Genomic DNA, 27,660 nt, shown 5'->3' with positions numbered 1-27,660 from the left:
AGGGAGGAAGTGAGCTAAGTAAGCGGTCCGCTGCTCCTGTCTGCCGCGAAGTTTTTCCCCGACGTCGGACTTCTCTTGGAGGGCGCCGAAGCGCCTCCCCCGCGGCGCAGCACCCTTCTTCTACGCTCTCCGCTTCCGGCAGCCTCTATATCCTCCCCATCTCTCTCCCCCTTTCCCTATCCCTAGTTTCAACCCGCCTTCGGCCGGGACTTGGGCCCTAACGATTGGCTGGCCAAGTCCCGCCACGTGACGCGCCGACGCGCGCCCCATAAAAGCGCACCGTCGCGCGAGCGCCAACTTCAGACCTCATCGTAGCGGCCGTCTGGCGTTGCTTCCAACGCGGTCACAAAGAATCGCGCTCATCTCTCATGTGATTGTGGAGAGTGGTTGTACGAGAGAACGAAATACCCACAAAAAGGACGTTAACGTGTCAATCATTTACCGATCGCGGAGGAAAGTTTCATTCACGAGGTCTTGACAGCTTATCGTGAGTTGCATGATTGCACTTTGTCACGCCTAAATTTTCCGACTAAGAGAGCAGCTTTAGCTTATCAGTAGCGGCTATATACTGAGCGTAAGGTCACACTCAACAGGCTCTGCAACAGTAAAGCGCTGACCGTCTCATCAGGATCGACAATGACGTCACCCGTAGCCGTGTTCCTACTGGTCGCCATCTCCTTGTGCTCCGCCCTCATCGTGAGTGGAACCTTTATTATTTTGCATGCCTCTTCGGTTGCTTTCTCTCCTGAGAAAGAACAAGAAGCGACAAGCAAGAGTTCTGACGGATCGTGAAGCTGAAAAGCACTGCCTGGCTTGTTTTTGTCCTCCTCTACAGCAGTCTTCAAACATGAAAGACGTTATTGCTGACATTTATCCGGAATGTACTACCCCCGCTGCTAGTGCAGACAGTAAAGTTTAAGCTGTTACAGCCATAAACACGCATGTTTATCGTCGTTAAAGAGGTCATATTATCCTTGTTATCGATTCCATCTTCGCTCCACGCTTTCCGATTGAACTACAATAAAACATCTATGCGGCGTCATGGCGCAGCTTATTTAACTATGGATGTGATCTAGCTTCCGACTTATTTAAATTAGATGTCATTGATTGAAGAATGCAGCGAGGGTAATCAATGAACTAAGGTTGGTCCCTGTACAAGCTTGTTTTTTCGCGTTTTGCTTCGACAATTCTGCTTCAAGAGTTTTAGTTCTTCGTTCGTGTTTTACGCCTGAAGAAACAACGAAATTGCGCTGACATCTTCGAAGTAAGTTTACATCTGAGGCAAGGGAGCGTTACTAACAGCGCCAAAAATGTTTTTTTTTCTTATGATACTCATCTTATAGAACCCCGAACATTTGTGGAAGCATTTCTTTCATGTCATCCTGGAGGAATGATCATTCAGCGCCTCGAAGAGGGAAACCTGTTTTAACTGAAACCACGGGTGAAAGCAAAACGCAACAATGGACTATAAGCTTAACGGCCTAATTACTCGAATATCCTCAGGCCGTCTTTAAAACCGGGCACTTACGTTCGGTACTGCATAAAGCGATGCCAAAAACCAAACTCCGCACCACCTTCCCTTTTTCAGCGGATCGCAAAAAATTCCGCTTCGTAAAGACGACTTAGTAGGCATCGTTCTAAAATTGAACTAATTAAGGCCTCCTTACCAGTTATAAGGCTACCTGATTTAGGTAAGCAAATTTTAAAAATTTGGGCCTACAGGTCAACTCCGTTGACCTGTAGGGTGGGGTGTTAGATAAACTAAATACAACGCTCACAGTTTTTGAGATAACCTATCACTTTCAGCGAAAAATCAAAACTCGAACCGAAAGGCTTAGCCGGGAAATACGTTTCATACCTTGCTTCATCGCGAACGCTCAGAACTGGCAACGTTAAGGCTGAATGAACCATTTCCGCTTACCGTACTTGCATCTCAACATTCCACTTTGCATTTCAACTTGGCCCCGCCGTTATCGCACGCTCACAGACAGTCATGTCTGAATTTCTGTGTTCAAGCTGATACTATACATCTCCTGGTTCCAGCTGTCACTGAGTGTGCCTACACAGGCCTCTAAAGGAAAAGGCAGATAAGCGCCTGCACTCCCGCGGAATTACGCCTATTTCTCGGGGTGCTTCGAAATCTGGGAGAATTTCTATAGTTTCACCCTTTCTGGTGACGTCAGAGGTTTCGCGCGACTCCCCTGGGTGCCCTCGGGTACTCAGTAAAACAGCGGGCGGCTGCACGACGCTATAGAGTGACATGAGGTCTGGAAGGATGCGGTGTGTCCCCCTTAATGACTTAAGAATATGCTCTCGCATTAAAGGGACTTTGCAATACTTTAGACACCCGCTTTCAGTCTTTAATTTGCATGTGGAAGTACTGCGAAAGCTAAAGTTATCGTCAGCACGGAAGGGCACTGTGTTATTTGCTCGTCGCAGAAGATGCGCCTTCTGTATCTGCTTTGCTTTTTTGGCTTTCTCTTGAAACTGGCTATCGAATGCTTTCATTGTTGAAACGGAGGGAAACCCGGCCGACAGCCACTACACATATGTAATGACGTCATTCAAGTGGTCGAAGAGCGCCAAGACAAGGAAAAAGAAAAAAATATTTTCAGCACGTTTCTAAGTTTTCGGATGGGCGTAGAGTCGTATAATTTCGGGCTGAGGTACTTTCCGACCCCCTAATCTAAGTGCTGGATGTGTAGCTTGAGCACGCTCTGCAAGAATTCGAAAAATGTTTAGAAATGTGTTGCAGGGTCCATTTAATTGGTATTACTCCACTTCCTGGTTGCGTCGGGAGGTTTTAATGCACAGGCAATCTAGGGGTACTCCGCTCGGAAACTCGTACTTAATTAAGTCAGTAACGTAACATGCGACGTAACATGTGACGCAACTGGTGCATGGCGCGCTTCATATGTAGATATTTTTCTCTTACGCCCTTGATATTTCAATTTGACCCCTTGTGTAGCCCACAAAAATGTCCTCTCAGCAATTCTCCTATTTACAGTAATGAAATCGGCTTCAAAGACAAGCCCAATGTATATCATAAAACCCAGTATCTAGACTTGGTTTCCTGAAGTTGGTTTTTTTTACGTTGCTTGAGTGTGTTGCTGTGAAGCCTGCCCATAAAGAAAGAGACGCGGTCTGGAATTGAAAATGGCGTCCAGGAGAGGCGAGATAAGGGCTCAACAACAACAAAGATAAAAATTAAGTTTCGCGGAAAGTCTCGCGGCAGTAAATTAGCCTGATAAGAAAGCCTATTAGGCCTCTGTGTTAGAGCGACGGATGCGGCAAGAAAGCTATAGGAAAATTGCTCCCACGAGCTCTTTTATATTTGGGTCTCACCGCTATAATATATATTTTCCGCACAGCGAAATGGACAGTGCTCCCAGCGACTACTAACCTGGTTCTCGTCGATAAAGAGAACCGGGACTGGATAATTACACAAGGATAAGAAGCCAGCAGCGACCGAAGTGTGCTTAAGACGTCTTTCTATATTGCGCCCACGATTTTCTCTCCTAATGCAAAGATAACTACATTTTCAGTTGGGTTGTTCCTGCAAAATAATAATTTATTTATTTATTAGGAATTTGTACGAGCAATTAATTTGCAGGCACGAAACCTGTCTGCTACCTTCAGCAGGGCTAACACATCAGCACAGCTTTGTGCACACATATCTAAATAATTTATTTTAGCTGCCCCTAATGTGCAACTAGAGATTTATACTCCATCTAACGAAAACCTTGTTTAACATAGTTCAATCCTGTTCTAATAACCATTGCAGACTTGTTCATTATCATCCTTTACTTGAACATTGTACTTCGTGTTTTCGTTCCCTTTTCACACTTTACCACTGCGTATTTATACATTGTGTAAAAATTCCAGCAATCGTTGTCTGCTGCATATTATGCAGAATCTAACCAACGATTTGTTAGGAGATCCCCGGATGGCCCTTACTCTTAGACCCCGTCACGTATTATCTTGTTTGTCCGCTTTTATGTACATTTACTTTTCAATAAATAAATTCCCATAATTCTTTTTCACTCAACTTCCGCAGGTATTTTGAAAACTCCCGCCTCAGTGACCATTCACGCAACGGAAGGAATGTTACCTTAAATTAATAGGACTAAGGTATTGCAGTTCGGGCCAGGTGACGAGCAATTAATCACAACCGATTAGTGCGCCTACCTTCAGTAAGCGTCGAGTATATAAACTTATATAAATGAGTTTTTAACATTTCTACAGGAAAACTCATAAAAGAACAAACCAATTCGATACCCAAACGGATTTCAAATATACTCGTGGCTTCGTTAAATATGATTCGAACCCGAGTCTACCTTTGCCCACCTCCAGGTGCATTGGGAAAATCCGGGATTCTTTGTTTTTAGGATTTAGTGTGAGGAATATATGGACGCAAAAGCCAATTCGTTAACTTGACAACCCTGAGAGACACTGAGAGTTTCTGAAAATACATTTTAAGGTATTTTCCCCGAGTCTTGTTGTTGAATTTCCCAGAGGTTGTGCCGTATTCCGCATTTAATTTACGGGACCGAAGTGCTCTTCAAATTCCAAGTATGTACACCCCGTGTTTCTATTGAGCGATAGGTGGGTCCGTCGGTCAGTCAATCGTGTGGCCAGTCAATCGTGTGGCTTGTTGATGAAAGTAAAGATATGCACATCGTTCGACAACTTCGTTCTTCTGCTCATGTATACGCCTCTTTTTCATTAGAACCTATTTTTGACATACCATTCGTTGCGGCCGGATGTTGCGTATATAACGCCAGCTACCGATGTAATGAAAAGAAGTGACACCTTATGGCTATGAGGCCCAATGCAGTCGAGGTCTACTGAGCTATTTACTGGATTCTTCTCAAACTTGCATCACTAAACGTGGCATGTAATAACGTTCTTCCGTTACCGCTCCGTCGGAAATACAGCCGCCGAGACCGGAAATCGAATTCGCCAACTCGCTCGCACAGCAGGTGCAAGCCATTACCGACACCGGTTGGCTGGTGCGGTTTTCAGTGATTGAATTGACAGCGCCCCGTTCGCGACTTGTTGCACGTAAGAACAGCGGTTTTCTACTGAGATTTGGCGAGAAAATGTTGCGGCTTTTGTCAATGCTCACACGATTAAAAGAAACAGCGACAAGACCCGACTTCAAGAGTGCTTGGTCACATCAGGTTAAAGCAGCTAGTGTCTGTAGATCATGAGCAGAGCTATTTGATTGGTTTGATCCACGCTGTGCGAATTGTAACGAGAAAAATGTGACAAAAAGTGGATCTTTGTTATCGTTTTCTTTCTTACAAGGCTTTGTGAAGAGGATTGGGAAGGCACATATTTATGTCCGGGGAGCGGCGCGTTAAAAATTACTTGTTCCTGTTACCGTATAAATTGCGCCTTCATAAATACATATTGCACAATACGAATAAAATCATCGCCACCCCTAAAATGGGAAACGATTAAATTGCAATGAACAGCGTTGAAAACGCAAATGACGCCGAGACGGTCAACAAGAAGATGACCTTCTGAGGTACTTGATGTCGCCTCTTCTTCAGCAGTTCGAAATAACCATGAAGCCTAGACATGGGTGCGTTACCTTAACCTCTTTTCTTTTATAACTTAATACAGTTTGGTTCAGTGTGGCACAACGTCTTCCATTGAAGAGTAAGTACTTTGGGTTAAAAAGAACGTAATTTGAACAAATATATCCTTCGAAAATAGGCTTAAGACGAAGCAAACAATTGTCTGGCGTACTTTGTGGATCATACAAAAAATGGGCTCCCGAACGGTGACTATAATAATGAGTGCTGTGACGCAGCAAGCTGAAATACGGCATAGTCTGAAACACTAAACCTAGTACAACATTTTATCATCAAAGTTGGGTGACCCTAGTTCTCATGCAGGCTTGAGAAGGTGAACCTCTAGCTGAAGTTTGTAGCTAGCTAGAATCGACAGCTGAGCCCAACAGAACTCTTATCATTTCAGTAAACAGACCGCCGCCTTGTATTTCGGGTATTTCTTCGGATTCTTGCAGCCCACATCGTCGACTATATTAAGGGGAGCTTCCGTGTCGCTGTGTTGCAAGTGTTGACGTAGAGGTGGCGCCACATGTCGCTACCTGTCAACGCCCTAATCCTTTAGCAGCGTTAACCAATTGTCAGAACCGGTCAGTGACTTCGCCTATTGACTTCTATCAGCCCGCGTGGAAGACGCTTCTGCTCCCTTCCTATATTCAATCCAGATGCAACAGCATAACTACATTCAGCTGCGTTAAATTTGCCTATATTTTCTGTTCCCTTTTGCTATCTTTTGACCGAAGCAACAATGTATAATTTATTCATGGTCGCTTCCGTAACAAGCTAGCTGTTGAACATCCACATTGCAAGGAAGGAAAGTGTAACAATAGTCGCAAAATAAGTCCATTGTGGTGATAAATAGATAAATTCAGTAGGAGTCCTTCTAATTGACCACCACCGACATTCCACGCCCGGTAAATTGGCAGACGGGCGCGATTTCCAAAGTTTGCCAGCTTAAGTTTTGCTTGCTTGGTTGACCTTTGTTTACATAAGTTGTTACAAAGGTCTCCTTCTTGTGATGCGATACCATATTAACCGATACAAAGATTTGTCCCAGATACCAGTAGTGACAAAGCGGAGTTATAAGCATATGCACAGTCGCCTGTTCGAAAACTTATTTCTTTTTCATCTTAGCGAATAGCACACACCAACGGGGACAAGAAATGAAACACGGAAACAAGTCCTTGTTTCCTTTCTCGTCCCCGTTTGAGTGCGCTATTTGTCACGATGCATCAATTTCCACTGTACAATAAGATGATTTACACCCTTTACACCCTCATTCTCTATAACTAACACCCTTACACGATAGCAAACAAAACCACAAGAAAACACCCTTTGGGGTGTTTTGCCGTTAATAACACTTTTACACGCTAGCAAAAACACAACTCCGTTTTATAGAGCGATTTATTGTTAATTACACCATTTCAAAGGGTGTTTTGCTTTGTTTCTAGAAATGCTGTAAGGGTGTTAGCTATAGACAACAAGGGTGTAAATACGTTTACAGCGTAGGCGGCTCGCAGTTTTGCTTTTTCACTAAATGAGACCGCTGACTTTATCAGCATATTATTGTGTTTTCTTGCTGTCAGTATGGTGTTTGGGGACTTTCGAACCGTGCAAACGGGTTGAAATGGGAAAACTGCAGAACATAAAGTTGCTTACCATTACTGTGTTGGACTGTTACTGCTCTTGCATAGCGGAAATTGATTCGTTACGGTTGCGTTCACTCAGAAAAAAAAAGAGGAGAAAATAAGGGTTCATTGGCAGCGATACAAAAGTTTTCCTATGCAACAGCAACTATACGACTCCTTATTTGATGAGAATGAGCTGTGCGGGTGCCCTGCGCATGTTTTAAGTCATCGCGACGTCCATGAGGCAGACAATATTCCATGGTTCGTACACGTTGTCTCTACTGAAAACACCGACGGCAGGTAAATTTCACGTGAATGCGGAAGGTTTATCTGGTGTAACCGCGGGTGTAACGCACCGCCCAAGCCTCATCTGCACTTAAAGGGACCCCGCAAAACTTCCGATAAACGCTTTCCTTCTTTCCTTCGCGTCTGGAAGCACTGTGAAATCTGTAGGTCTCGCCAGCACGGAAGGGCACTGCGTGATTTCCTCGTCGCAGCAAATACGACTTCCGTTTCTGCTTTGCTTTTGTCGCTTTCTCTTTAAATTGGCTATCGAAAAGCGTTCATTGCTGCAACTGAAAGAATGCCGGCGAATGGCCGTTACACCACTCTACTGGCGTAATTGCAGCGGTCGGAGTACGCGACGACCGGGAAGACAGAAAAATATTTTGAGAAAGTTTGAAAGTTAGCTGATGGGCATGAAGCAGCAATTTTTGGTTAGGGTAGTTTGCGACCCCCTAATCTAAGTACTAGATGGGTTGGTTGGTTACGTTCTGAAAGCATTTAGGATTTTGAAAAAAAAAAAACTAGATAAAAGTGTTGTCTCTTTAGGGGACGTACTCGGGCTAGGAATTGCTCTAGGGATGACCAAGGTCGATCGGTTGTTAAATAAATGGCATCGTTCTTGAAGAGCGGTATTCGATTGACCTGCTCAAAATAAGAGCGAGAGTAGCGCCCAGTGACCACCATTGCCTCTTCTGGTGTGCCCATTCAATCGTGATTGTGCGATGAAACGATGATTGGTTTCAGGATCATGATTAGCGACAATGGTGGCGTATTGAAAACAGCGCCAACATCGGTGCTTTTTTAGCTGTTCTTTGAGGAGAACTCGAAGAATATCCATGATAACCCGACACACAACCAATTCTTTTTTATCTTCATGGCCCAGTTGTACCCCTTTAACCGACTTAAAATCGTCCAAACACTCGCCTAAATATTTCGTATTTGAACTTTCAGATCGCTGTCGTAGAAAGAAATGCTACAAACGCATACAGCAAGCTTTTCTCAAATATACCAGAGCGAGCGTGTATTCAAGCAGAGGAAACTTTCACACGAATGCGAAACCTCCCTGAACCTTTTTTTTTCTTTTGCTGTATACATGATCTCACTTCCAACTTGACAGGTTGAACTAATCGAACACTTGAAAAAGGAGTTTTTTAAATGAGAGAAATAAGTGAGTCATCGAGGCTGCCAGTTTGCCGACAGGCTGGCATCCGATATTGCTCCCCCCCAATCAATACCTGAGAGAATAGCCTCGGAACAACTAATTTCTTAACCCGCATGGTCGAAAAGTCCCGCGTTCTTTTTCATTGTCCGTATACTATCGTGCTCTTTATCATAAATATAAATCATCGTTGTTTCCGCATATCCGACTTTTTCTACACATGTCCGATGTTTACGTGCATGCTCCTTGCGAGTTTCCTTTCTTTCAAGACTGCAATGGGCTCCGGTTAAAACAAACTCGGTAAAGACGAATTCCATGGTTAAGACGAACCACACTTTCGGTCTCTTGTAACGTGCTCTATGCAAGAAACGTTCGCCTAAAACGAATTTCTGATAATACGCACAAATGCTCAGGTCCCATTGAGTTCGTCTACTTTGATGTGCTCTCAGCACCAGCATCCTCTGTTTTTGAACTGTTGATGAATCGGCCCTGTGCAACTATTACTAATGGTCACACAAGCAAGCGCCGCAGCATAGTCTTCCCCATCATGCGACGTGCCATCCTCGTCGTAGTTTTGGCAATTAGCAACGGCTTCTCGGCGAGGTTGCGTCCGAACTAGCAATATACTAAGCTTACTGTACCAGGACGTTCTAAACCCCCTCCTCCCTCTCCTCCCAGTTTTTTTGTTGTTGTTGTTGTTGTTGTGGCCATGCTGAATACCTCTTCCCCTGTTGCGATATTCTGTTCCAATTCACGTACACTTCAAGACATTCCCGGTACGATGTAGAAAGTTAATTGAACGTGTTGATATTCCACCCCTCTCCCCTAAACTGAACTAAAAGATACCAAATCAGCCTTACTTACAAGAAATTAAAGCCATTCCACTTAACGCGAACGCTGTCGGAAGTGCAGGGCAGATATTCGCCTAATTGGCTGTGGCGCCGTTATGCGCTCACTGCTACCACCCATCACACTCTTCGCCTCCCTATCTTACTCCCCTCTCGATGAATGAAACGGAGGTTTGTCCAATGCATTTTAAATTTCCCGCCTGTGCAGTACTCCCGCGCCCCCTGCCTGAAACACCCCACGCGGGAGTTTTTTTTTTTTTTTTTTTTTTGAATGCAGAGCACTTTAGGGGTTCGGCTTGTCGTCGTAACACGCTCGCTGAAACGCTCTTCGATGTCAAGCGACGGCCGGAATCAGGCGGCGCAGCGAGATTACGGACCGAAGTAGAGCGCCACGGCGTAGCCGTCGCAACGGCGTCCCAAACGAGCTTCGAAAAGCAAGCGGTTTATATAGTCATAACCGTTGGAAACTTTCGGACCTCGGGAGCTTCTCATACATCTCCCCGTTGTTTCGCGCAAAGAAAACTGAGGTATACATTTGAGGCAAAATGTATGTAATTAACCAGCAGCCCCCTCGTTTATTTAGTAAGGAACTCTCGTTGGTTTGGTTTTTGCGATAGTAAGCGGAAAAAAGGGTCAGTGCAAGAAACCAAATGGTGTGTTTCATACAGCGCCGTAAGGTGCGGGCACGTGCGGAAGGAAAACCAAGCACAAAAAGAACAAACCTCCCGCTGGTGCTGTTTCGGGCAGGGGGCGTGCGAGCACTGCGAAGGCGGGAAATTTGAAATACGTTTGACAAACCACCATTACATTCATCAGGGGAGGAGTAAGACAAGGCGGCGAAGAGCGTCATGGGTGGTAGCAGTGAGCGGATAACGGCGCCGCAGCCCATTATGGCGAATCACTGCTCTGTAACTCCGACAGCTTTCACGTTGCATGGAATGGCTTCAATTTTTTTTGTGCTTGCTTTGCATCCTGCACCTGCCAGCGCCTGGCTGCGCTGTATGGAACACACAATTTGTTTCTTGCACTGCCACTTTTTTCCGCTTACTATCGCAAAAACCAAACCAACAAGAGTTCCTGACTACATAAACGAGGGGGCTGCGGGTTAATTACATACATTTTGCCTCAAATGTATACCTGAAGTTTTCTTTGCGCAAAACAACGGGGAGATGTATGAGAAGCTCCCGAGGTTCACGAGTTTCGAACGGTTATGACTATATAAACCGCTTGTTTTTCGAAGCTTGTGTGGGACGCTGTTCCGACGGCTACGCCGTGGGCCTCTACTTCGGTACTTCGATCCGTAATCTCGCTGGGCCGCCTGATTCCAGCAGTCGCTTGACATCGAAGAGCGTTGCAGCGAGCAAGCTGCGACAACAAGGCGAGCACCTAAAGTGCTCTTCACTTAAAAGAACGAGTAGAACTGATGCAAATGAACATTTTACAGCTTAAAAAAATCACGGGTCTTGCAAACATCTTGGCACTGCTGGGGCTCGAACCCGGGTCGCTCGCACTTGTACACGTGACTCCACCCCTGCGTTACTGAGCATGCAGTTGCTCAAAGCAACAGAGGGAGTGTTTCAAGTGTAGCGGTAGATGGCACTGGGTGCGTACAGGAAGTAGCGGGCTTGTACGCACAAGGGAACGGAATCTCGGCCCCCATGAGATCAGCCTGGCTCCATCCTTGATGGTGCTTTGTCTACTCAATGTGCGTTCTACGTTTATCTCGAGCTTTTTGGGGGCGATACACCTTTTTCCGTTTCATACACGAGTCCGCGGTCGTGATTTTATTACGACAGTATTTTATGCCCACATACACGACGATTTCCCTGACGTCATATCCGTCCCGGAAGTGACACAGTACAACGAAGCAAGCGGCCTGTAAAGGGTGCACCCCTGCACCCAGGGTCTTCTTGCGGGGAAGCAACCTTTAGTATAAAGCGCACGTTATACTTATGGTTGTTTGTTTTCTGGTTTTATATTTTAACATGAAAGAGTTTTATGCCCATCTACCCCCAGATTTCCCTGGCGTCATATCCGACACGGAAATGACACCCTACACCTTTGCCGAAAAGACCCGCCAGCAGGACGTCGCTCGCCAAACACACCCACCAGACAGACGCCGACCCGCAAATCATGCTCAGCTGCAGATTTCGCTGCACATTTCACTTTCGTGCTTTACTGATTCCTGTGACAGAGAAATCAACCACAGTTTTTTTTTTTTTTCTAGCTTTCCCGCGTATTCCCACATTCCGCTCTTTTGCACCCTGCCAATGTCGTCCGGCGAATAGAAATATCTATTCTTTCAAAACAACGTTTGGTCTACCTGTGAAAAAGATATCTGATATACAGAACTAATTCCGCGAAATCTTACAGGGAGAAGCACCCAAAGTCATAGAATGCGCCCAGCGGCCCTGCCTTCGTGTATTGATATCTGAAACCATATCCGTGTAAATGTCGCTCGCTACGGCTTCTCCGGCGGCCAACTCGAGATGAACGACTCCCGCGAGAGCCGTACCGCAGCACAAGGTCGCGTTCGCTTGCGTTAGGAGGTGGCTGGCCTGAGCAATTTCATGTGCCCGAACTCGGAGTTGAGGTTTCACGTACATTTAACAAGCTTAGTTTGCAACAAAACTTCTTGAGCTAGTCGGTTCATGCTTATTGGAAAGAATAAACGGGGCGCTAAACAGACGAGGACGAACTTGAAACACACACCACAAACAGGCGCCAACTTCCAACTGTTTATTCATGAAAACCACGCTTACTTATACACAGGCCAGTAGTACAGATTCAAGATTACTGCCAGGAATCAACATTTGCTGACGGCTCACAGATAAAATAGTAACAGCATTTGACATGTCGGCACACACGCGCACTACTGATACTACAGACACATAACCATGACGACTGTAATGCGTAAGGCGGGTTGCAGTTGTCGGGTATTGACGTGCTAGTGCAACAATTGTCATGGACGTATGCTTAGCAGAAACGTTTGTCGGGGTGTGTCGATAAAAAAAACAAAGCTGCCATCGTTTTGACTCAGACCACAGAGTTGCCGGATCGAACTTGAACTGTGCAGCAAACTAATGGTTATCTCGAAATTGCGATGTTTTAAGTGCGAATGCACTTCTTAAGCGAGCCTGAATCGTCCGCCGCCGTAGTCCGCATAGCAACAGCTGCGGGTGCGCGCGCTCCTCGTCTTCCCTAGCAACGGGGGGAGATGGGCGCGCGCTGCCTGGCCGCGTCCCCATGGCTCATTCTTGTTGTTGTTCCTGCTGACATGGCACATACCCACGTGGGGGATCGGCCAGGAATCGGGCGTGAGAAGGGCTAATGCACCCGCTTAAAGGAGTACTGACACGAAATTTAAAGCTAAGATCCGCTCTAGCAATCAAGTACAACGACAACACAAATAGGTGTCTGTGAATAAATGCATCTTTCTTTCTTTGTAGTTGTGTGTGTGTGTGTGATCTCTCTTTCGCGAACATTACCGAACCGCGCAAATTCAACTCGTGCATTCGCACTTTCACATTCTTCCCCTCGGGGAAATGCGGGGAATTTTTTAGTACATCTTCACGCATGTGAAAGAAAGGAGCAAAATCCGCGCGAAAACGGGTATAACGTTTTCGTGATTTTCTGGTTCCGTACGCAGCAAGCAGTCTAATTCATCGTTTCTACAAATCAGAGTTAGCGCGAATAACCTGTAAAGCGTATTTCACAAGATTTTAAATTGTGTAAGACTTTTTTTTATTCTTTTCTGCCGTCCTTGAGGCTTTTTTTCTGAAACGATTGCGTAGAGGTAAAAGTTACATGTGCTGTATCTGGGATGCTAGATTGAAGCTCTTGTTACTGTCCACCCGAAGAACGAGATGCGTTCTTTTTTACGATTGTAGCTTACTAAACGCCTGTTCCATCACTGTGTCTGAACATGATCTGAGACGTAATTTACTCGCTGAATACGAATAGGGAGCGTAATAACCGAATATACTGCGTAACACCGACGTGTTAAGTAGAAGAAACGGTAGCGACTGAGCTTAGACGAGTCGCTTCCAGTGCTTGAGGTTCGTGTGAACACAGCTAAAAGGCTAAGCAGAAACGTCATTTTCATGCTGCCACCTACCAGGTCTATGAATGTGCCATTTCTACCAGAGCGGCAAGGAAGCCGAAGAGCAGTTAATCACGTAACTTTTGCTCCGCCGGCACCCAGAACTCTCCTAGGAAGCTATAAATGATGGTCGATAACAATTGATAACAATTATTTGCCCTTCAATTAGGACAAATTGTGCAGTGTACGAATTCTACCAGCTCGAATTCGCTATTGCTGCTGGTTCTTCCCTATGTGCTGGTGGTGTCTAAGAGCTGGTCTACATTGAGGCAGTCATTTTTGGGCGTGTTACGCCACGGCAAAAGTGTTCGTGCCTGAAGTGTACTGCAATACCTCAAGTAACCGACGGCGGTTGCGCCCAAGCACAAACATTTGTCTTTTTCACCATATGCGGTGATTGAGATTGGGCAAGGAACCTAATGCGAAGGCTTAGGAGAGGAATCTCTAGACGGTGTTCACGTGGGCGGCGGCTAATTATTGTTATTCGGTGGCTGAAGTTCTTGAATCCTTATTCTCCACGATGCGAATACCTCCGTAAAAGCAACAAAAAAGAAAGTTTGGGATAAATGCGATCAGAGAGCCCGGGTCGTTCTAAAACAACCTAAATGAAAATAACCCAATAAATAACAAGCACAATTGGAAGGAGACCCTCACCTTTCGGCCAAAAGCCGTTGACATTAAAGTAAGAGCGCGCCATCGCGCGAAATCGGCACCGCACGTCTGATTGATTACAAATTATATTTCCTTCAGCTTCAACGCAATTCAGTTTAGGCACTGCCTCTAAATTGTGACCCATTGTCGCCTCAAAAAAGCGCTCCAATTACAACAAGCTGTAAGGCAGTCCACTAAGAAAACCAATAAAAAAAGGTTATCTCGCAATACTCCTCCCAGCTTTTCGTTCAGTCTACTTTGTGTAGTACTTATTTTTGCCTCAAAGGACATCGCGAATCAGCGCCCCGAGCGACCAACTCGTTTTCACCTTTTACTCCTCCTCGTTCCCGCTAACGGATCCCTGGGGACGTCCTAGAAGAACACTCCCCTGGAGGCACATAAAGGCTTCTGACCTTCGCCACGAAGTAATCTCCAGGAAGGGAGCTCGATTCCTGCGTAGGTGCCACCTTGCTCGGAACCTGCAGCGTTCGCGGTCGCTGAGCATCTCGACGCACATTTATCACTTCTGCTCACACTCCTATATTCACTAAGTGCGTACGTCGCTCCAATTATAGCGCCTAAAATAAAAGGGAAATCTAAAGGCGATGGGGTAAGAACGCTGGCTACCAAGGCGAGGAGTACAATACCAGCGATCTGCGTTGACGTACGCTAGAAAGTTCGAGTTGGTCTGAGGGAATCTGGCGGTTTCGAAAGAAGTCTTGGTAATAGCGCTGGGAACCCCTGAGGCACAGCGTACGCATAGTCATTCTTAGACAAATTTTCTACCCTTGGGCATAAAGTGGGGAAAATGTTTATTCCTGAATAGGAGCGCTGAGAGGACTCCAGTATTCAAGCAAACTTTTTTGTTCAGTCTGCTGTATCCGTTATTATACACGTATTGTTAACACTAAGTTAGTTATCTGCCGTAACAATGTTTCTCCCGACAGTTAGCTGCAGCCGGTAGAAAGGAAAACTTAGCCACCCTAACCTTTACAGCCGCTGAAACAAAACAAAAAATTAAGATTCCCCTCTACGTTATTTCTAAAGTAGCCGTCACTATAGCCCCCGTTACGTTAGAATCAATTCAAGCAAATAGAAAGCACCTCGATAGAATAAAAAGCCCCATCGCTGCCCAATGGCAACGTTGGTTCGTAGATTAACAGTGAATGCCACACTCGGAAGGGTCGATATTGATGCGGAAAATAATTTTACTAAGCGACATCTCAAGCTAACGCTTTATTCCTCTCATAACCTGAGGGGAAATCTACTACAAGCTCGCACAACACTGAAATATGCGGTATTATATCGCGGCGTCTTCAGGAAGACTTTGAAATGACACGCGCACCCGTGACGCCTTTTCCTGACAACCGAAGTGTTCCTTCCACAAATGGACTGGCTCCGTCCATTCACAAGCGAAACGTGAAAACTAAAACTAGGCGCAAGATTCTTATATGGCACTATAACACCGCCGGCACATACCCGCGTTAGGGTGGAAAGCTAAAATATTACCATTCGTCACTCGTCCAACAGTGTACCACCCGACACTGCCTCCTTGTGATAACCCTTCCGAACCTCATTTTGGTCGATTTCACATCATTGCCACCATGCCAAAGAGTGTCATGATCCCCCCACCCCCCCCCCCTCCACCCCCTAAAGCGGGAACAGTGGCATCATATAATCCTGTACCATGTTGTTTTTGTTTTTGTTTTTTTCACTTACACTGGATACACTACGTGCATGGTTGGAGCGGCGGGAACGAGGCAAATGCGGCTCCACTAGCTACACTGTAGCAAGAATAGGTGACCAAAATGGCCCCAATCCCTATTCACGTACCACATGCATTGTCTTGTCGGGAGCCGTATTGCGCCCCCACTCATCACGGTGCACCTAACGCTTGATGTGCGGGTAACGATGATGATGTGAGCGCCGTTACGTACCAGCGAACGTCGTATACGAACAGCCTATTTGTATACACTGCTGTACGAAGCCCTCTCCGGAGATTTGGGCCTTTCGTCCAAATACTACGCCAAAGTGTCCAGATCTTCCTCTGGCGTTTAAAAGCGAATCTTTATAAGGCTATGCGAAAGGAAAATCCGAAGGTCCTGTGTACGCGGCGCAAGCCCACACGCATGCACGGAAAACCAGGTTGGACAGTAGTTAGAAGTAAGGGTCGAGAGTGGCTGTGTTATCGCTCTCGCAGCACAGATCAAGAGACAACGCCGACCAGGGGCCGGTAGCAGCGACAACGTGGCGATGGCAAACACCGGCCGCACGTTACAGCTTCACTAGTTAATCGCCTGCACGTCGAGCATGGGCACGTTTTTTTTTTTTTTTTTTTTTTTTACTTGGAGTGCTGTGTCTTTCCAGGGAGCTTTGCTAGTGTGATTGTACCTAGAGCCACTAAACGCTCTAATTGTACCCATCTACGATAACACTGAAATGCGATTAGTTGGTTTGAATTCATGGGGGTAACTTATGCGCACCCGACGCTGGGACAATACAAAAATCCCGGTCCATCTCCGCTAACGTGAAACCTGGGGAGGGGCGAAGCATGAAGTGTATAAGTGTATTCTTGGTTCCTTGGCGCTTTTTCCAACGGAGATGAAGCCATTGGTGGGTAGAGGTATACAGCTTTGCTGTGAAAGTCTCTTGTCTTTGAAGCACGACGCCCTCTAGCGCGAGGCGTAAACAAGTGTCCAGGTGTTTTTCTAGCACACGTTACAAAGCGCTCCAGCGCGAGGTGTAAACGAGTGTCCCGGTGTTTTTTTCGTACGAGTTACGTTCAGGCGTGCGGCGTAATCGAATTTTCCGGCGTGTTAGTACCGTGACTACATGAAACGACGATTATTACGACGACGATTACGACGACGACAGGAGACATTAACAGCCCCAGCCTCTAAAGGGCTTCGCTCCTAAACTGATACACAGGACACGAAGAAGGGTAATACTGCGTTAGTGTTCATGTCTGCGTTTGGTATTGCACCCGTGTAGTTTGCGCTAAAGTTCCCGCTATGTACATGTCTAGCGTAGCCTGTCTACAGAATCCGCCGATATCATACCTACCGGACGCACGGACGTAGGTACTTACGCTGGTATCTGGGCGTGCGCCATCTCCTACCATAAAAAATCTGTCCATAATAACAATGGACATCCATTATAATATACATCTTATAATCTGTAATCTACATCTGTAATTCTACATCCATTATGGGCACCCACCTGTCCATAATAACAAGGATACACTTGAAAGATACACTACAAAACAGTGGAAGACTGCTCTGCTCAGATCAGCACCAGAGCCACAACTCCCAGCAGCCCGGATGGTAACAGCCCCCGCAGGTCAACAAGAAATTCTGGATGACTGCTAAGGGAGGTAGATGGTTCAAGACGTCTTCCCTTCAAAACCCAGATCGAACATCAAATAAAGTCATCTCTCTGCGCATGCTCTGTTAAAAGGCCTCCTCTCTTGAATTTGCCGTACACCTTGTTCGGAAGGAAATCTCTCCTGCACTATTATTCGTACATGCAATACGAATGGCATTAGCACTGGGCGCATTCTTGTCAGTGTGTTAGCTGCTTAAGACCACCAATGAAGCCCCGCTATCGCTTCAGTGCTTGCAAGAGCCTATAGCCTCGACCTATTTCGCCAGCGATAAATCATACTTAGAGCAGTCCGCTGACGTCCACCTCAGAGCCGACCTTAAAACTCAGCGTATTTAAATTAGCACTTAGAGGAGATTTTGAAGTACTTCCTAAAGCTTCCGAGTAAGTGGTTTCAGAGGTATGGGTTTATCGCAGGTGGCACGTGTGATAGTCTGAGCTTTATTTGGGACCGTTTGCGTGACTGCTTTCATGATCGCGTGGTTTGTTAAGTCGGGTGATAACTTGCAGGATGTTTGTATAGTGATAGTACCACCTCAAAATAGTGGTGCAAGTTGCGAAAGTAATATTACAGGCTGTAGACTTGGCGGCGGCGTGTATTGCGTTATGAGGGTATTTCATAAGCATGCTTCGTAATAGACGTTCAAGATTCATCCGGTTTACCTCACCACTCTTTGCGGGAGCTGAACTTATAGCTCACACTGTTGTTTGTTCAAAAGCCGTGCGAGAGAGTAGGCACGTGCAAATGGAATGGCAGTTTCCTGTTTCCACATTCGCCTGTATCGGCTTCAGGGTGGCTTACAGGTCGTCTCTGACTGCGGCGATAAGTGAACGTTGTTGAACGTCAGAAGTAAAATGATTGCAAGACAGCTAGAAGCTACATCTAACGACTTATTCGGGGCTATCCGCAGGAACTGCCGTCGTTACCGATGCATTATTTCCGGGCCGCCTTCGATAGCACCTCGGTGGAGGGTAATACGTTAGAACCACCTGTTTGCAGGCCATATACGAGTCGGCGTGCTAACACCGAATCAGGTACGAATGCGGCACGAGCAAGTCACCACAGATGTTGCCTGGTGAACGTAAAGGAGTTAGTAAGTAAAAGCCCGTTTGGTTCTCTCAAAACCGGGTAGCGCATTTGTTTTTAGTTTGTTGCTGTTCGCGCCCTAAAGGTGGCCACCACCTGTCGCATAACCGTTTTTGTTCAATACTTTTTATCCACACTAGGCTCACCGCCTAACTTTTCCACAAAAAATTTGGAGAACCACGAAATGCGCTTCCATTTTTGAACACGGGAACGCTTATCGGCACCTTCTAGGTCACTTTAGGTGTAAAAACGCCGTATATCGCCACATTTAACTCACCGTGAACGTTACGACGCCTGTAGTTTATCCGGTATCGAAATTAGTGACTACGCAACTGCAGTGACACCGCCCCTAATCCATCACAGACGACAGAAGTATCAATTTGCACGATAGAACCATAGTTTCGTACCATGACTCCTGGTGGTGACACGGTGTCATGGTACGAATTAGGATGAAAGGGTGATTAGGGACTGATAGTAAGGATTCGTAATTGTGATTGAGGTGGATTAAGATAGATGCCGGTGCAGTAAGCGGAATTAGGATGGATTAAGTCTGTTAAAATGGATTAAGGTTGGTAAAGTGAGGATTAATGTCAATTAGGAGAGATTAAGGTGGAATACCAATAATATAGATCGATAAAAGGGGATCAAGCTCATTCTGGTAAAACTTAAGGTGCAACACGGATTGAAGGCGGGCCAGTTGGTACATAACTGTTATAAAACAGCTGGGATTAGGGTGCATTAGGGTGGGCAATAGGGTGGATTTGGATGGATTGGGATGGATTGGTGGATTAATAAGAATGGAGGGAGATTATGGTGAATTACAGTGGAACTAATACAGAATTATTCAGATATATTCAACTGAATTAAAATGGAATAAGGAATATTCCGATAGATTAAGGTGAATTAGTATTAGTTAAGGGGAACTGCGATGGATTCAGGATGGTGAAATAGCGTGGTTGTTGGGCCAACGCGCGGACGTGGATTAAAAGGTACACGTCACAAAACTACGCCAAACTTTCGCCTTCAAAAACCGAATGAAAACTTCAGTGTACGGAGAATTTTTCACTAGCCTCGATTCCCCATTACGAAAGCTAATTGCATGCTTGGGATACTTAAGCAAGGTATGGACTGCCATTTTCTGTTGAACTGTTTCGGTCTGTTGGCATCTGCCTAAGGAAGGAAGGAACAATTTTATTTTAAAAAATTGGCTCCAGTCCGCGCCTTGAAGGTGGCTGGACTGCGAGGCTAGAAGCGACACCCACGACAATTACCCGTGCGACGTCACTTGAATTCCTACACGTGGCTCTACAAAAACTGAAACCAAAGACTCTGCCAGCCGTCACCTGGGCTTTGCGAGGGCGGAATCTCGAACGCAGCGTCGGTATTTCTGCAGATTTTCTTTCTAAAACGGAAAGGAGAGTCTTTCGTAGTCGAGGAGGAGGGCGGCACGCATGGCTATGACTTCATCTCTCTCAGTGCCTCCCCCTCACTCTTGTTGCATGTGTCGCCTCCGAAAAGCGCCCTCCCCATCCCCAGACGCTGAATCTAAACCACCGTCTGTCTCCCCATCTCCACATGTGGGCGTAGCTTAGTCGGCATGATGACGAGCTCTCGCTCCAGTTCTCTTGAGGCCCAGGTGCGATCCCTTGCAATGTCACTAGTTTGTTTGGGTAGCCAGGGTAGCCAGTAGCCACTACAACCCTGGGATGTTATTGTAGCTATTAGTAGCCTGCGAGTTTTCTCCTGACGCGGGCACGCAAATTTCCTTGGCTGGTTAGAGGTATACTGCTTTGTAGTAAAAGGAATAGTCCGAAGCCTAACTGTGCCCCAGGTGGGATGGGTCAAAATTGTCCTTTCTACCGAGGAGGTTCGACCGAGTGCACAAGGCGGGGGCGGAGGGGGAGGGGGGGGGGTGCTAGAGCCTGGAGCAAAAAAAATTAGCAGTAGCTCAGCCCGGCTATGACAGGATATACGTAGCATGAGTTATGGTTCAGTTGATATTGTTAGCTTTCCTGGCTCCTGCTGCTTCAATGACACACACACGGTATACGAATTATGTGACACATGTATATTTATCAAGCGGATCCGGCGCAGCGTCACCAGTCGCCTCAGGGCTAAGCTGGTTCCACAGGCACACGCCGGTTTTGCTACGACGCACGAGCCATCGATTCCACACCCGGCCACCCCTCGCATGATCATCAATTGGACCGGGCCGCCACGTGCCGCGCTTGCGCAGCACGGCTCTCCAGGATCCATGCGAAACTGCTCAACTTCGGCCAGTGCAGCTCACGCTACGAAAGGAAACAGCTGTGGGTGGTAGGGCCGGTGAAGTGAATTAATTTCTTCAATTCAAATCTGTGACACAACCAAAAGGCTGCTAGTTTGCGCCCCACTGACGCTTATCGAAGACGGCTTCTCTTTTTTGTGTTTCCGTGATTCTCTCCTAAAATATGTTGACGAGGGAGTGCCGTGTACGCCTCCGCAAATCTCGTCTCTGAGCTTGCAATGTCGAAATGCAGGTCGGATAGCGCTTACATCACGAGCCCCAATTACAACTTCCGTTCAACTGTAATCCCGATTTCCGCTCTGACGCAGGCGATCCTCCCAGCCAACAGGAATCGGTGTCGCTCGACAAAGCGTCCTACGATACTTTGTCACAAACGACGTCGCGAAATTTAGGCTCCACCCTTCCCACCACCTTCTTGATCTCATCAAAAACACCACGCTGCGAAAAAAACTGAGACGAAGGGGGAGCCTAATAAGGCTAAGACGGACGGAAACTTCGGCAAGCCGTTCCACCGCTGCCCAGATTAGGTCCGAATCTCTTCCCGCGGTTAATTTTTTCCTCCCTCCCCCTCTCTCTCTCTCGGTCTGTGTGTGCCTCTTAACTCATGCCTGAAGGCATTTGCGCGGAAAAGGACTGCCAGTAGCGGCGGATAATTCGCATTTAACGAGTCGGTCTCTTCCGACCTGATTAAGCGGAAGACGGCTAGCTGCGTTCTGAGGTCCGCCGTCTTTTTTACCCGGGCCGTAGTATCCCGCCGGGCACGCCCCGGCCGTAAAGTATTCGGGGCCTACGAGAAACTGTTCTTCGTGCCGAGCGCAGCTGCCGCGCAATTAGCACTGGCCTAATGAGTTCCTGCCGGTGGGGTCAACGACTGGACGAACCAAGAGTGCTGAGATTTATCTTGGTCCCGCGGCCTCCTTCCATTTCTCTCCCAAATATTAAACTCTTGCTACTTTCGCATTCGTACATTACGCCATGCCCCGGCCTTTTTTTATTAAGGCGTTAGAGCACTGCACGGGCCCGCGACTCCCGAAGTCGATTATCGGCGGGGCCGGGCCGGGCCCTGGTTCAATGCCGCGGGCCCGGGCCGGGCTCGGGCTCGACGCCGTGGACCTGGGCCAGGCTCGGGCTTGAGTTCATTGGCACGGCCGTTAAAACGTACGACGTGAAGTGCAGAAAAAAAGCATTAAAATGAACATTCTTAGTTTATTTTTCGTTCTTCTTGGTGTTAGTTGTAGGCATTGTTGTTAAAACGTGTTTTCCTAGGTCTGATGGTCACTATACTGCAATTTTAAAGACATTTCATGCACTGCATCAAGATTTTATATTTTGGTGTATAACATACCAAAGATACGATTACAAGGAATTCCCTAGCGGGAAAGGAATTAATTCAGACTACCTGGAGCTGTGCACCTATGTCTATGTACACGCGGGTTTTAGATGTCGCACCAATCGAAATGCGGCTGCCGTGGCCGGAATCAAACTCGCGTGCTAAAAAACACCACCGCGTAACATCACCGGCCGGTGAAATATTTCAGCGCTCGTACATACTCGTTGACTCAAATGTAAATCAAAAAAATTGAGCAATACCAGCTTGTGGTCGATACAACCACGTGAAGTTGCCAAGAGTCTGGTCATCAAGGCTGATGGTGTCTCTCGTGTAAGAATGCGAGCTATTATTACGCTGATGTGCCGTGAACTACAGGCGGTGAAAGCTAAACTACGTGCACTTTTAAACCCTTATTTTTTTGCGTTTCAGTTCATGACGTGCTTCTACAGACTAGATGCTCCATCCGATCGCCCGCTACGAAGGCACTGAACCAAATATAACAAACAAATTTTCTTCAGCGTCAAAGACCGGGCCCGACCACACACGCGCGTGCCCTCCTTAGGCCAAAAAATAAATTACCGGGCACCGGCCGGGCCTGGGCTTCACAAAACGGGCTCGGGCCGGGATCGGGCCTTAAAATCAGGCCCGTGCGGTGCTCTAAGGCGAATACCTTAAACGCCCAATTGTTCCTAAAAAGCGGCGTTGTTGTAGTCTGTTTCAAAGATTGGCGCCCGGGTGTAGAGAGTGGTGGTGGTAAAAACATTTTCATTGAGCAGCCAAGGGAGCTGGAAAGGGACGTGGCCAGCCTCCTACGTCCAGGAGGCGGCGAGCCTGCGCCGAATCCAGGGCTCGTTGCACCAGGGCGATTTGATGCTCCGGCGCCGAGCTGGTCAGCGCAGACTCCCACCGCTCAAGGGAGGGGAAGTGAATGGGATGGGGGTGGTGGGGACATGAATAAAATTTCAGTTGCTGTGGGGATTGAACCAGGGTCTCCCGAGTCGAGCGTTACCGCATCACGTAGCCATCGGCGGAACAAGGCCTAGCCTAAAGAGCGTGAGGCGCTGGCGGACGTCATATAGCGTGAAAGGTGACCGTGACGGCCCGTGAGTAGAAGGTGCACGCCGCCCACGGAGAACTTTAATTCTCGGGAACCTTTGGCGTGAAGTGTCGCGCTTACACTCGGGTAAAACTTAAGAACGGCAACGGAAGTTGTCGGTGTGCCTCATCCCCTCAGCCGGATGTTACTCCGCGCGGCGCAACTAGTGCGTTACTGAGAATATATTGAACATGGCACGAGCCATTTTGGTGATTTTTTAGACGTAATAGGTTTATAAACTACAGCAACGATGTCAAACAAACTACGCGAGAAAAGGCAGACGATATCACGCATTCATAGCAATCTCCTTTCAAAACGCGCGTGCCCGTTGACATCCGCGTCTGTCGCTAAGGCGGAGTGATGATGTACAGTCGGCCAAATCTTTAACTGGCGTGCGCGAGCGGCGACTTTTCTGTGCGTCAGCGCCATATGACGGAGCCAAGTTGCAAACTGGTTGAGGCTAAGCGCATGCCCAGAAAGCCGCGCTCAGTTGTGCCCATCGTCTGCTAGGCTGTTCCTTCATTAGCGCGTCACCCCTTATGAGAGCACTGTAAACGATGCAGGCAGCGTGCTAAAGCGAATAGGTTTGCTCTTAATTTTCCCAAGATCAACGTTGCAGCAATCAATCGAGTAAATTTCAAGATACACCGAACACGCTCACTCATGAGATAAGCTGAAGAATAGGGTTTATTCATTTTTTACTTTGTGACGTAAGCGCTTTCTAGTGTGTATTAAGGGCAGTTATCAGTCGTATGCGCGCTTGATATCTTCAACGTGGCTGCGAAACTATAAGGCCGCTGTGAACCCGCTTCACCCGCTAGTGAAAGGCCTGTGCAAGCCGCATATTGCTACACACCTTCACTGTTATTTTTTGCGTATCAGCCAGTATGCAGCGCACGATCATTGAATGCTTTAAAAACGTATTTCGTGCTGTTTCATTCAGATGCAAACAACGTGATGCAATATTTGTGACCGTAACGACGAATATTCATTGCAACCCTGGCAGTAAATGTGTGAGTAAAGAAGAGTTTGCAAAGTAGCTACCCTTTTCGATAACATCCCAATGTCTGTCTTGCCTTTTGCGATATACGGGGTTACATTTTGGCGACTGCTGCGAATTGCCGCGAGCACAACCTGAAGAGCAGCTTCACTGATTCTAGGTTTCACAGCGAACTTATAGATTAGTTCCCGTGCTGAAACTATAAAGTAGGCATCTACAGAAAAAAAAACGAAAGAAATAAGTAACCCATGTTCTTCGGCTTATCTCATGATCGGGCGTGTTCGGCGTATCTTGAAATTTACTCGATTTATTGCTGCAACGTTAATCTTGAGAAAATAAAATAAGAGCAAACCCATTCACTTTACCACGCTCACTGGATCGTTCGCAGTCCGCTCATAAGGGGTGACGCGCTAAGGAAGGAACAGCCTAGCAGGCGATGGGCACAACTGAGCGCGGCTTTCTGGGCATGCGCTTAGCCTCAAACAGCTTGCAACTTGGCTCCGTCATATGGCGCTGACGCACAGAAAAGTCGTCGCTCGCGCACGCCAGTTAAAGATTTGGCCGACTGTACATTAACTATTGCCGTTCTAAACTTGTTCCTGAGTATAGTGTCCCGAGAGGAATCATTTCTCCCGGCCAGAATTCCGGGAACGAACGGTTCACTTTCTCCCAGAATTGGTAGATGCCGTCTTTTGTGTTCAAGTATTCGACGTTAGTGTGTTTTCAATGTATTATTATTTCACTGACCCGCCGCGGTGGTTGTCTGGTCAACGCACCGTACTACAAGCGCGATGTAGCAGGTCCGACTCCAAGCCGCGGGGCTGCGTTGCCGATGTGAGCAAAATGCAAAATGAAAGCGACCAGTTTATATGTCGTTTTGCAGCACGGTAAGGATACCCACGTTTCGGAAGCCATGTCTTAGCACAAACTACTAAAGTGCACTTCCTGGCCAAATTGAAGGATGACGCGTCAACAGTTATGACTGCATTTATGCTCTCAGCGCTGTTTTGTATTTGATCCGTATTTTTTTTCCACGACTGATTTTTCTTTTCTCACTTGTTGCGCATTTCGTATACCCGTATTTTTGTGCCAAAAAAGGTATTAAAATAAATAAATAAACAAAAAAACAAACAAATAAATAAATAAAATAAAATAAAACTTTATTGACATAAGGATGGCGACTCGACCTGTGTGGGGGCGGGTGCGGAGGGTGGTGTTAGTTGGGAAAACTTTAGATTCTCAGATGGGCGCCAGTGGCGAGAGCGAAGTCCCACACGGAGGCAAACACCTGCTTGGCTGTGGCTGCGGGTGGGTAGGGCCAGTCCGTCAAACACGTAACGTTGCTTAGTTTATGAGCTGTTTTTCTGAACACTGGTGAAGTTTGTGTGACTTGATTTGTAGTGACTTGTTGACCACGCCAAAAATTTTGTGCAGTGTGTATAATGACCATGTTACATGCAGCCTGATTGGATAATTTTCTGTTCTTAGGGCAGCGCTGTTATCACTAGTCGCTGCGCCCTGATATGTGGGTTATAATAAATTCTCTTTATGTGGTTGCAAGAGGTGCGCTCCGCGTCCAGTCCTGGACACTTCCAAAGGAGATGGTCAATGGTCGGTGTGGCTCCTAAAGAGCCCGTCACGCACGTGGGTGGTGTCATGGCCGGGGGAGGTGAATTGCTTGCGGTAGTGCCCGGGAGAACGGGTGGCCGCACTTTCTTTGGTATGTAAGAATGCCACTTATAATAAATAAATAAATTTTACTGATTCTTGGCAGTCTTCGCGCGTCCGTATCACGCCGCTTGTGTTTCACTTTAGAACCCTTTTCGCGTCATTGACTTTTACAGCGATGCTGCATGTGCCTCGATTTTCGCAGATCGCGTGCGTGAATAATTCGGCGCAGACCGGAAATTTTTCTCAGCCAAGAGCTAGTATTTTGTGTCTTCTCTTTGAAGGGTTCCTCCCTGGTGTGACGGTTTGGCTGTTTCTTTTCCCCTAGAGCATAACGGGCTTCTGGAGCGACTTTATTGCTATTGTCTTTCCCGGCTAAGCACGCGCTCATTACAGGTTATGAGTGCACGGGGGAAGCGGGAGGGGGTTCGATGGGGGGGGGGGGGGGGGGGGGGTCAATCTCCTAAGAGGGTATGCTTGGCTTGACAAACGTGCGCCGGGGACGCTGGGCGGTCGCCGCGAGCCACACACATACGAGCGCTCGGCATGTTCTTGGTTTCGTTAACTGTCGGGCGGTCGCCGCGAGACACGCAATCACGTGCGCTTGTAATTTCTTGGTATTTTCAACTGTGGACGCGCAAAATAACGATTTGCTAAACAGCTTCGCTATTAAAAGTCTTGGACTAAGCCATCGGGATGTCTCAACCAATTATTAACTAAGCCTTCATTTGGTCAACAAAAGCCACTGGAACGAGTAAACCATCATTTATCCCCATCACAGGTTGGCCAGTTTTGTTGCACAGCTAAATTTATGCCTGTAGAGCAGGAAACATTATATCAAGTTGGTCATTATTACAGAATAACAAAAAGAACTATTTTTTTGTGTCGCTCCAAAATTAAACACGCAAATCGCGCTAACGGGTACGGTTGACTCATCGAGAAATTCCTCCTTTCTAAAGAAGACGGAGATTCTCGCCCTGTTCCAGCCTAACTATTACACCACAAAGTGCCACCACCACAAATTTATCCCTCTCTCCTTTTGACAAAAGCTTCGAAGAACTGCCTCGCAGTTTCACTGCTGCGTTACTCTATCGCTTGCGTCAGTAGTATGTACCTTCCTGTTGATGAGGAAGATTTTAATCTTGGACGGGCCCGTGGCTACGACTAAAATATTACGCGCTCGTGGGCACGTCATCACACGCCGTAATAGCAGTCATACCGACCTCCCGCTATCCCTCACCGGAGTAATCCCCTCTCTTTACCAAACTGAAAATGCGGAAAGAAGATGGGGATCAATACAGGGATCGTAAGAGGCAGCGGCGGTCATCCCGCTTTTCAGTGGAGTAGACAGACAGGAAACAAGCAGGAACTACGGAAGGTCAGTGGCTCTAATCGTAAGGAATAGTGCCGTGTCACTCTTCCTTCCCGAAGACTGCCGCAGTGAAGGCGCTGTTGTGGGTCTGTTTGTTTCCCTGCCTTCACATCCTGCCGCCCTTGAAACCGTTCGAGCTGCTCCAGACGCCACAGGAACAAAAGGTCCCAGCAGACCGCGCGCGAGA

At 47.0% G+C, this 27,660-nt stretch overlaps 1 protein-coding gene across 2 annotated transcripts in view; it reads left to right on the top strand.

Annotated features, from left to right (window-relative positions):
• Positions 1-309: 309 nt before the first annotated feature.
• Positions 310-27,660, top strand: part of LOC144147025 (uncharacterized) — a 181,343-nt gene continuing 153,992 nt past the window's right edge. For both annotated transcript variants that reach the window (XM_077679049.1, XM_077679047.1), the window contains exon 1: positions 310-696. In XM_077679049.1, coding sequence (XP_077535175.1) covers positions 637-696 — 60 coding nt within the window. In that variant the 5' untranslated portion in view covers positions 310-636. The remainder of the gene's footprint in view (positions 697-27,660) is intronic.

Source organism: Haemaphysalis longicornis, unplaced genomic scaffold (assembly GCF_048455015.1).
Source record: "Haemaphysalis longicornis isolate Haplotype H1 unplaced genomic scaffold, Haemaphysalis longicornis Haplotype H1 scaffold_7, whole genome shotgun sequence".
Taxonomy (NCBI): Eukaryota; Metazoa; Arthropoda; class Arachnida; order Ixodida; family Ixodidae; genus Haemaphysalis; species Haemaphysalis longicornis.
Note: the sequence above shows the minus strand (reverse complement) of the source record. Positions and strands in the feature narration are given on the sequence as shown.